Source organism: Ctenocephalides felis, unplaced genomic scaffold (genome assembly GCF_003426905.1).
Source record: "Ctenocephalides felis isolate EL2017-DRISC unplaced genomic scaffold, ASM342690v1 CF-g0.4_SCAFFOLD_00845, whole genome shotgun sequence".
Taxonomy (NCBI): Eukaryota; Metazoa; Arthropoda; class Insecta; order Siphonaptera; family Pulicidae; genus Ctenocephalides; species Ctenocephalides felis.
Window position 1 is genome coordinate 21,458,298 of NW_020536999.1, and position 12,532 is coordinate 21,470,829.

General features: G+C 27.0%; 1 protein-coding gene across 2 annotated transcripts in view; it reads left to right on the plus strand.

Annotated features, from left to right (window-relative positions):
- The window catches only part of LOC113363750 (FK506-binding protein 2-like), a 30,016-nt gene extending 19,372 nt beyond the window's left edge, over positions 1-10,644 (plus strand). Inside the window, exons 2-5 of one of the 2 annotated variants that reach the window (XM_026606235.1) lie at positions 9,717-9,805; positions 9,916-10,110; positions 10,279-10,283; positions 10,414-10,644. In XM_026606235.1, the coding sequence (XP_026462020.1) occupies positions 9,717-9,805; positions 9,916-10,110; positions 10,279-10,283; positions 10,414-10,593 (469 nt within the window). In that variant the 3' untranslated portion in view covers positions 10,594-10,644. The remainder of the gene's footprint in view (positions 1-9,716; positions 9,806-9,915; positions 10,111-10,278; positions 10,284-10,413) is intronic. The other variant, XM_026606234.1, reaches the window with a different exon arrangement.
- The last annotated feature ends 1,888 nt before the right edge of the window (positions 10,645-12,532 follow it).

Here is a 12,532-nt window from a genome sequence, read left to right on the forward strand (position 1 = left end):
GGTTAAAAATATCTCAAGGATGAATTATCAACATTTGGTAAGAAAACTTCGCTTAAAATCTAAATTATTGAAAAATTGAAATTTTCCTACTAGACATTATTTTCTGGACTAAAAAAAATATGTAAAAAGTAAAACCTACCAGATTTATGGTATTGGTTGATTGGAAGTCAAAATGAACTAAATGCATATGTACTTACAAAAAATATTTATTATTAATATCTTTATAAGGATTAAGTTCAGTTCTTCATTACCTAATTGTAAACTAGTATCTTTATGTTTTAAAATTTGGAGATTAAAAGTGTCGGATTGATATATACCACAAACTCTTTTGCGCATATCAGTTTTTTCCATCAAACAGAATTTTAAATTTTTCGGTAATGAATAAGCAAATAACAAAGTGGCTAAAGTGTGGGTTTTAGCAATTGAATCCTTAGTTCATACATTTATTATCCTGGTAAAAATAGAACTACTACCAACCGCGCTGTCACACTTCTTCTGACATCTTCTTCCACCTGTACAAAGATTTGAAATGTGCATCTTCTTGTCATATTTCATTTCAATTGTGATTATTTATTTAAAACTTTTCGCGGTTGAAATATTTTACGAATGTACATCTCCTCGCTGCGAACGCGAAGAATTTTCACGCCGGCTCGAATCTTTAAGCTTCTCGAAGAAAAATCGGGGAAAATTGCTAAGTAAGGGAAGAAGCTGCTGTTTCTTACAGATCGGGGAATTTAAACAGCTGGAAAATAGCGAAATATTTCCGAGAAAAGCGATTAGGAAAATTAATTACGCGCTGAAAATTTAAACGGCCGCGTTAGTTATGCGAGACAGGATTCATCGTTCATGAAGAAAAACTTAGTTTCAGAGTAAAGTACTTCTTGGTCCAGAAATAAATGAACAGTACGAAACTAGTAAATAAGTACTTTATATTTTGAAACAATCTCTAGAACACATACAACATTCTAACTAGGTGTAATTTGCAATTTACCTTCAAAGAAGAGCTGTGTGAATGTGTAAATAATGGACTTATTATAATAACAATTTAGATTTAGCAACATTTAGCATAAATTTTCTAAATTCTTCTTTTTTTTCCAATCTTTCATTCATTTTTATATTCGAACCATAATGAGACTATAATTATTAAAAGTTTCATCAAAAGCTTCAAAAACAAAATAACAGAATCTTCAACTCATTTTTATGTTTGAACCACTTTTTGTAGGCCTATAATATTTTAGGATGTTCGTAAAGACCATGATCTCTGCCATCATTCAAAAATTACAGTTTATTCGAAATCATCAAAAAAAGTTTACAGAATCTTCGCTGATCTTTACCAAAAACAGACTAGCACGATTCCCATTTGTTGTCTTTCGAACCGTTTTAAAAATTTCAAATTTTATCAAATTTTGGTCAATTTTTTGTGCAACTTTCTGCAAATTGATTTAGATTTTTTGAATTTGAAGCGTCAAAAAACATAAAATTATCGACTCGAATTCATTAGTACTATTTTTTCTATAATTGTAAGCTCGTAAATTCACGTTTTCCATTTTGGACGTTAAAGATTGATATTGTACAAACCCTTTTTCACATATAAGTTTTTTTCTTGCTCAAAAAAAATTTTGAGTCTTCCGATAGTAAATAAGCAAATATATGAAGAAAATTATGCTTATTGATTTTATATGAAGAACATATCAACCAAAAATTATTTAGACCAGAGTTTTTTATAATAACAAAATAGATAAAAATTAATTTAGACCCACTTTGGGAAGTTAAACAATATTCACCATCTCAGAGTTATCTAATATTTACTCTAGTTATCACGTTCTCCATTTTTACCAAATATTATAAATACATTTCAAAATATTTAATCAATTGATCAGGTGAGTTCAGTTATCGTGAAATTATTAATTAATACCGCGGTTCTATATTTATCTTATACCAAAGGGGGGATTAAAACTAAATTATTTTCCGCCTGAATACATAATTGCGTTTTAATGCTTATTAAACTTAGGGCACTTCATAGAATAAACACACAGTTTTCCTTGATGTTTGAGTTTGGAAAATGTTCGGTTGTACTTTTAATGTAACCGAAGACTAAGAAGAATTGTAAATAAATGATATTAAGACAGGTGAAATAATTGGTTTGAAAACTATGAGATAAGGGGTGTAAAAATAATAGACAACTGCCTTAAGCAAACTACACACACACACATTATTATATAATATATACATATATATATATATATATATATATATATATATATATATATATATATTATGTATTTGAATCTGTAACCATATATTTATGAAATTTAATTTAAGGGATCTAATGGTTTATTGCTACAGTTTTATATAGGGATCTACTATTATGACAGTAATACTGTTTATGTCCATACTGTCGACAATAATGGCATTCTGCTTAATTAATATTATTATTATTTATCTATTTATCTATTATGTAGAATTTTTATTTCCTATTCTGCTTAAATTTTATTTTACAAGTTCGTGTCTGTAGTTAGCTCGTTCCTTAAAAAAACTGCAAGAAATCCCATAAAATTGCGAGGCGTACGCGCACCTAGGGATATTGAGCCGGCGAAACATATTCATGGCAATGAAATTTATTATGACCTACAACAAAATATATAACTGCACTCTACAACAACTTTCTTACGAAAATTGCATTCGTGCATGTATGTGCACATGCAAATCTGGTACATAATTTTTATACAAGTTTAATTAGACACATTCGTTTTATATTACTATAGTTTTAGATTGTATATTATTAGCATTGCTTTTATCATAATGCATTGTGATTAAATGTTGCATTTGATGTGTGCATGTTGTAATTTTATTTATATGTTTCATATATATTTTTAACTGTAATATCGTTTTGATTTTACATTTTATGTAAAGTAAATAAATTAATTTAATTAAGTAATCAAATATATGAATGAAATCGGTAAATTCCTTAATAATAAATAAATTTACATAATAATAATGCTAAAATTATCAATAATATAAACAATTAATTTTTAGAGTTATATAATTTATTTCTATATTTTGTTATTTTATTTATATACTTCATAAATGTAATTAAATTTCATAAAGTTATAAAAATTGCAGAAAATCTAAAATTTGCATAATTTTTTACGTTTTTTGCATATTTTCACGCTTCAACGGTTTCTGAACATTTTGTCGTACCTTAGAATTAATGTATATATGTGTATGTATGGTTTGGATACAGTTTTTTACACCACTAGTTATAGTTTTGAATAAGCTACAACCATATTATGTCTAATCATAGTTAATGAAATTGGTAAAATTTACACTATTAATAAATTTCATAATATTCATATAATTCATTGAATTCGTATAATTTTGAAAATTATAAAAATTCATAAAATTTCTAAAATTCATTAAATTTGTTGATTTTACAAAATTGCATAAATCGAAAAACTAATAATTAAATTAATTTAATAATTTAATAAATATTTTATCAGCTCATCAAATTGATGATATTCATTAAATTAGTTTAACTAAGAAAATTGGAACAAATTCAATATTATTAATAAATTGGCAAAATTTATTAAAATGATGTAACCGCAAGTTGGAAATTTTCTTAATTAAGAATGTAAACGATTTTTATAAATCGGTGAAATTTATTGAAGTCTATAAAATTGGTAGATTTCATAGTTTGTATATTTTACAATATTGATAATGTTAAAAAAATTTATAAATTGGTAAAATTATTAAATTTGATACACTTTATTAAATTGATGTAACCAATAAAACTGCAAGTTTGTAAGTTTTCTAAACCAATAAAATTAACGATTATCGTAATTCAGTGAAATTTACAAAATTCAGAACATTCATTTAATTGGTATGATTAATAAAATTGGTAAAATTTATAAAATTAATACATTTTTTGGTTTGTGATTTTTTAAATATTAATATTAGCAAATTTATAAAATTGATAAAATTTATTAGATTGGTGTAACCAATAAAACTGCAATTAATAATATTAACGGTTAACGATTGTCGTAAATCAGTAAATTCAGAATATTCTTTAAATTGTTATAATTAATAAATTGGTAAAATTCATAATTTGTAAATATTACAATATTAATAATATTTATAAATTTAATACATTGGTACAATTTATAAAATTGCTAAAAATTATTAAAAAAATTGCTTAAAAAAAATTAAAAAATAATTTCATTGGTATAATTTATAAAAATTTTAAATTTTACAAAATAATATTATTAAAATCTATAACAATTACATTCTTGTAAATAATAAAAACCATAAGTAACTCATCATTTCATAAAATTTTGTGCTTATACTTTATTAAGGTATTTTATAAATACTTCTATTCTAGAATATTTTCCAATGCGTACAGATAACATTTTGTTTCTAAATGGCACTTCAAATATTTGCACAAATGCTATAGTAGTCTAAATATTCTATAAAATTTTACAAGCCCAATTCAAGGCTTTATAAATACCCTAAATTTTTATGGGTTCTGTTTAAAAATATACATCCCTTCTAGATGTTTGAGAGGGTTGCATATATTGTGTATCAATGTAAACGTCACGTAACCTAGAGTATCCAATTTTATGACAGCGTTTAGTTCGTGACTTCACTACATATATATATATATATATATATATATATATATATATATATATATATATATATATATATATATATATATATATATATTTCTAGTAAACATATGTATCTAGCTCTTATATAGCTGGCTGTGGGTTTATTCTTGTTATATATACTTTATGGACTACGTGAAATGTCTTTAGAGGCGCAAAGAAAAGATTCTTAAATTTTTAAAGAAACATATTGGTACATGCAACTAGCTTACCCAATTTCTATCTTTTTTGATACTATAACCTAATTAATTTTATTCCCATCATTGAATTGGCATAAGTCTGACCCAGTGCTCTTTTTTTGGCTTCCTGCATGAGTTGGCAATTATGAGAGATATGTCATGGAGAAAGATCCCAAAGAAAGCAAAGAGAAAGGCAGAACGCATACATGATTCAAGTGTATGGTGGAATACGCTAAACTATTCGCAAATTATCTCGAACAAACATTGTAGTGATAATTGTAGGCTTTAAATTCGAAACTGGATAATTATTTGATTAAGATCACTAAGAATAAGCATGTAATAATAGATAGTCTTTATGCATTTAAGTAATGTTACGATCAATTTGATTCTATAGTCTCCTGAAGTTTGTCAATTTTCATGGTTATCTTCAAGCTAAGTATGTTGTGATCTGAGAAATACTCAGGAGTATTTTTACCTGCTGAGAGAGATTTTTGTAATATGAATTCTACGAACTAAAATAAATTCCCTAGTACCAGTCCTATAGGTCTAAACAAATTCGTAAGTTCCTAAACACATCCTGAAATACCTAAACATATGCGTAAACACTTGAACACATTAGGAAGTACCTAGTCAGATTTGCAACCATATGAAGAAAATAGTGAGCCAGTAAATAAGTACACAACAAGACTTGTTAGGTATTACATCTAATTTCAATAAAGAAACACGAACTTACTTCTTAGTGCACCTAGTATTTACTGTGAATTTAAATGAAAGAGTCCCTCGAATATACTTCATCAATATACATTTTGTACAAATTTAATCTAAGAATTGGTCCAATAAGAGCGATATTAATTATATATGTACATTTTTTAGATTTTCAATTATCAATTATCCAATTTCTCGATAAACTACAACAAATGATTCGCCGTTTATTCACATTAGATAATTGCATTGATATCGAAATTATCGCGATTTAATCGTTATTATCACCGGCGCATTATTGGAATACAACATACAATCCGAGTTGCATGATAATGGAACTATTATCTCAGTTGATTCGTTTCCGTATTGTTTTCATAAACAATTTCATTTCAAGAATATAAATTTCCTGCAACAATAATTTGTAGAAAGTATTTTTTATTTTCAGTTTTAATCGCCTGCAATTTCATTTTATTATTATATTTACACGTCACGTCCATCAAAATGATTTAAAATGAAATACACAATGCATATAATAAAATAGTAATAGATAGATAAAACGTATTTTAATTATGAATAGTCATCACTATAAAATTATTTTATATTGCAAGCAATAACTGAAAATTATTTATAATAATTATAGAAAATACTACAGCCTCATAAATTATTTACTCTCTCATAAATTTGAATATTAACAAATACTCGCAGGAATCTAGTTTCCGAAATATCGAAGTGGGCGTTCCTCAAGGCATATCATAAGGCCCCAAGTGCGTATCACATATATAAACACATTATTTTTATTATTTAAAAAACAAACTTCTAATAGTGATATGTAGTAGCTATATTAGTATTTATACGATATTCGATCGATTCCAATTCTTGGACTTGTATGACCTTATCAGGTACATTATTGTCATTTCGCTCGTAGCTTTTGCGCGGGGAAAGTTTGCAACTTTCACTTTAACGTTTTGTTTAATGCACCGAGCATACGGGATTCATATCAACAATTTAAAAAAAGGTACAGTCAAATATTGATCTATAGAAGAAAAATACATATTTGTTATACAGAACACTTTTCACGCGATCGTGCCCTATTTTACGCAAATGAAATCGTAGATCTTTACTATTTGCAGTAATTTTTATACTATAAACCCTCAGTGTTCAAATTCAAACTACATCTAAATGTATCTTCCTCTTTTTGGGGTGTCGAACCTTTAACCAGCGTCGACTTTATACTTACGTTCACATTGCTCATTGCGAATTTAAACGCGGACGTGCGAATGGCGCAAGCAACCCCCCAGGTGTAGGGATGTTTTTTTATTTTCAGAGAGTTAGGGTTACAAGATATAAAACCCTCAAGAATGTTTCCTTAAAAAGCCAAAAGTTCGATTTGGGTCGATAGTAAATTTCGGTTTTGTATGAATTTATTGGCTCGTGTTAGCTGATGCGTATGAATTAGTTAGAATCTTATGTTTTATTAATTCATGAGATCAGAAAGTTGCTCAAGATATCTTACCAGAAATAGATGTATTTAGAAATAGAGTTTAGAAACAAAAATAGTCAACGTGAATATTTTATGTGATAAAATTTATCTATGTAATACTAATTTTTTTTATATAGAGTTTTTGAAAATTTTAAATATTCTATAATATAAATTTCCTTAAACCGAATCAGAAATTTATTAAATTATTAACTTCCCGAAGGAGAATTTGATGTTTTCTCGACGTTTCAAGCCATTCTGAATCGAATGAGACCAAATTTGGAAAAAGTATGTGTGTGTGTGTACGTAAACCATAAATCGAATTTGGGGCTATCGTTTGAGGATTAAATCGACGGATGAGGATTATCGTTTGTCATATTTGTGTGATGATCGGCCGAACCGTTTCCTCGTAATTTGGAAAAAAGTGTTAAACTTTTCGTCCACATTTAAGCTCATACTACCGATTTTTATGGAACTTTTTTGACGCTATATATCATGGTCTTATAGAACTTACTGAAATATTACGGCCTTACGACAAATAGTTTAATTTTAAAAATTTATCAAAGTTTGAGATGATGATAAGTTTTTTTCTGAAATGAGTATTTTTAGGTATATAGGTACGAGTATGTTCTTAGGTACTTATGACTGTGCTTAGGTACTTAGGAATGTGTTTAGTTACTTAGGAATGCGTTTAGGCACTTAGGAATGCGTTTAGGCACTTAGGAATGTGTTAAGTTATTTTCACTATAAGGTACATAGGTGTATGATTCGGTACTTGGGTTTGTGTTTATGTACTTACGAGGTACGTTATCCTTTGGTAAAGTAGGTACTGACCAAAGTATCAAGATGTTTACGAATGTGTTTAGAAATTTGGGAATGTATTTGGATACATGAAAATACATAAGTTTAGGTAATTTTGTAATTCATTTTTCTTTATTTCTGTGATTATTTTTTTATATGCAATTTAGTCTTTTAACTTGAGTTCTGTCAATAACTCTGATTGTTATATAATATTGAATTAATAAAAAAGTTGAAGTACTTATGATTATGTTTAAATAATTCGGAATGTGTTCAGATACTTGCAACAGTGTTTAGCTGCTTAAGAACGTTTTGATGGATAATTAATTTTTTAATATTCTGTAAATTAAATTGTCTAGCACTTTAATTCAATTATATCAACAAAGTAATCTTTTCGCATGCGGATAAATCTAGAAAGTTTACAATAATACAATTATTTCACATTCACACAATGTCTTATAAACAATTGCTTACTATTTATATCATACAATCTCATAAATAACTCTTCCTACTTGATTTATAATTGAAAGTAAGTTTAAAATAGATGATAAATGTAATTGGTGTAATAATTCTTCTTAATCATGCGGATTAATTTATTTTAAATGTTAATTAAAATTTAAACAAAAAAATATTTTTTATCACTTTTGTAAATATTTAGGTTTAAAGTATTATTTCTAGTCGATTTTTTTTCAAATGAATGATTAAATGTTAAAAATAAGTTTACGTTGTTTTTATCGTGAAAACAAATTCATATGCATGAAATGCGTACTTTCTTGTAACGGGTTTAATAAACGGTTTCTGAATACTACTGAGGCACAACTTGTTAATACATTCTAATAACAATGAATACCGTTTACTGCATATTCTTTTTATATTTATTGGCTCGATATTTAACAGTTAATTTGTAAAATGTATAAAAATTACTGTTTTATTTGACTCATCTGACTGTGAAATTAAATATACATAAAAAAAATTTAATCTCTTAATACCAGATGTCTTCAAAAAAGACTACTTTTAAGGTTAATTATTTACTCGAGTGTCATTTTAATACATATTTAAAATATCAGTAAAATTACAACAAATGATTTTTTGATCATTCAAATTAGATGCTTCGTTCTCTCAAAAATTCGATTTCTATTTTCTGCACTCTTTGCTCCGTATTTCCAAAACGGCTGGACCTGCCTTTGTCAAAAACCAATCTGCACATCTCCCTATAAATAGGAATCGAATGTTTTTCGAATCATTCAAATCGGTTGATCCGTGCGCCCGAAAATGTGGACTAAAAATTGTATCCATACATACATACGCACACACACACATACACACACATCAATTTTTTCTGAAGTATGCCTAAATGTTCAGAAACCTTCAAAACGTGAAGAAATGTAAAAATTTTCAATTTCGATTTTTGGACGATCACAATAACTTACCCTACCGAAGATAGTAAAAAAAATCGTTCTAGATAAATTTATGATTTATGTAGTTTCAGTTTTTTGCAGATCAGGAATATCTTAAGATTTGATCAATTTTGAGTTTCTCTTAAGTTTTACGGTGTTAGGTTTTTCTAAATATGGCATAGGCAATATAATATAAGTAATATTGCACTGATTGTACATGATTAATTATTACCTGAAAGCATTAAGTCTTTATTAGAGAAATTATTTATTCAAAAGCAAATTGTCATTAAATTTAATGATGCAGGCACTAATTAGAAGCATAAGTGTACAAGAAATTAATCTGGCAATTAAAGTAATTTGTATAAAGTAACTATACTAACTGAGGAGTGGGCTTTGGAAAAAACATATTTTTGCTTCTGAATTATAGGGATTTTTATCAAATTTGAATAAAATATTGAATGAAAATGAAATCATTATATATTTTTCTCTTTAATTTCAGTTTTGACCGAGACCAGCCTTTCACTTTCCAATTGGGCTCTGGACAGGTTATTAAAGGATGGGATCAAGGTTTAGTCAACATGTGTGTTGGTAAGAAATTAATATAATAAAAAAATTAAAAGTGATATATATATTCGAAATTCAATTGCTTTTGCAATATTAGCAAATGATTCATTTTTAATGTGATTATTTTCATCAAGGTGAACGCCGTAAGTTGGTCATCCCTCCAAATCTTGGTTATGGAGATAGAGGAGCTGGTAACGTAATTCCAGGAGGAGCTACTCTTCATTTCGATGTTGAATTGATCAACATTGGCGACTCACCACCAACTACAAATGTCTTCAAAGAAATTGACACTGATAAAAACAACCAGTTGACAAGGGAAGAGGTACGAAATAGTAAAGGAAATATTTTGTTATGGATAAACCTATAGATATGATTTTTAATTTCATCAATTCATCATGATTACAATTTCTCTTAGTCATACATGTGATTATATATCTTCATTAATTCATATTCATTTCAGGCTCAATATATTTTTTTCAATATTGACATCAAGATACCTTTTGTCAATCAGTGATTAACCATGATTGTGATGGTAGATTTATTATTTTTTTAGAACATTAATTTACAAACCGCAAGATTCTAAATATTTTCTTATTATCCAATATATATATACATATCTATTTCTTTCTTAGGTCAGTGAATATTTGAAGAAACAAATGGTAACAGCCGAAGGAGCAAGTTCTGATGAAATTGCCAATATGTTAAAGGATCATGACAAATTGGTAGAAGAAATTTTCCAACACGAAGACAAAGATAAAAATGGTGTGATATCCCATGAAGAATTCAGTGGTCCAAAACACGATGAGTTATAAAGTTAATTTATAAGATTATTTTGTTCTAATTAAATTGTCTATTTTATTTGAAGAGATAGTAATAGAGATCGAACGTGATAATGATAATTTTGCATTATATTTTATACAAATAATTAAAATCTGTTTGAAGACCTGAAAGTCGAGCTTGGGTTTGTACACATTTATTTATGTCTTGATTTTTACCTCTAAACGAGTATTAATCTCATATCTTAAACATACATATCATTCCATTAAGATTCTACTTGCGAGCATTTAGATAAAGTTGTCTAATTTATTTCAATTTCGGCAATTGTACTAGTTCGTTTTTTAAGAAAAATGAAAAATAAAAAAATATATATATAATGTATATTAAATGTAAAACAGCCTTTTTGTGAATATGACATAGATGTTATAAAGAATGGCGGAATGTAACTAAAGTAAATTTTATACGCAATTTTTTATATATAATATATAGATTTACTTATTACTTCAATATTTATAAAAAGATATTCTTTTTTGTTACAGCAGCATTGTGAAAATGTATAAATGTTTAGTTCTAAGATTTTTACCAGATGCAATATATTTAAACAAAACTAATTTTTATATGTAATGCCTTTTTCAATCATTTATGAATTTTTTAAGTATGTTTGAAAACTGCGTTTACTCAAATTATTTTGTATTATAAATTAAAATACATTAGGATACTAATTGTAACCATAGGTTGTTATATTGTAATATAAAAAGGTAAAAAAATTATAAATCTTTTACTGTAACGCGATTGTTATATTTGCTTACAGAATTAACAAATAATATAATATATCGATCAGGGTGGTCCTTAATATGGATGTTTTCGAATTTCCTTGCTCTTAGGGGCTCAAATGCTTCCAAATTGATAAAAAAAAATTTCAGAAAGTATTAGCTCTCTAAATTAACTTTAAGGCACTCCAACCAAAGTTTCTATGGAAATAACAAGGGTAAATTTTTATAAATTATAACTTAGCGCCAAGTGAATCAAAATTTTGAGAATAACATTGTATTTGCTCATTTTGATCATTAATAAAAAATGTACAACAACAATTTTATATATTTTATAAAAAAAGTGTTTACATAGGACAAGAACCAAGAAACTTCGGTTGGAGTGCGGACTATCTTAAAGTTAATATTAAGAGCTAAAACTTTCAGAGATTTTTCTTTATCAATTTGGAAGCATATGAGCCCCTGGGAGCAAGGAAATTCGAAAACATCCATATTAAGGACCACCCTAATATAGATATGTATTTACTATGTGGTGAGTATTATACTTTAAACGTATTTTTTAACTAGCAGTATTATAAATAAATGAACTGGGCAAAATTAGCAAATTTGTACCAGTTTTACAAAAAAAGTATTTTTTTTTTCAGATTTATTTATATTGCTGCTTGTTACTACATGACTATTTAGGAGTTTGTATTTGATTTTATGTAAATAGTGTTAAAAAATGCATGAATTCTTGCTCGACAATTAAGGGAATCCTACGATGTAGCACAAGAAGACTTGTGATCTTCCCAGAATTAGTGAGTTTTTTCTACTTGTGACAAAAAAAAATGTTTTGGTATTTAATTTTGCAATATTGAATTTTCAGCTAAAGTACCTTGCTAGAATTGGAAGGAGACAACTAAACATTATTTAAAACATCGACAAAAAATAATTTCAAGAGAATTTGCTGCATAGTGTTATTGGTGCGGACGTATGAATAACATTGAAGGATTTTTTATTAACAAAACTAATTAAAGTAATCAGTAACTATAGTTATTTAAATTGTATTAATGATTCATCATAAATAATAACTGTTTTGTTTCAGAATAGTCAAGAAGATCTATTCTGCTACAGTTATGCATTCAAATTTAGAAGCCGATTTAGCCATAAAATATTCAATGTTACGTAGCGCTTCTCATACAATATGGTACTAAATACTATTAAA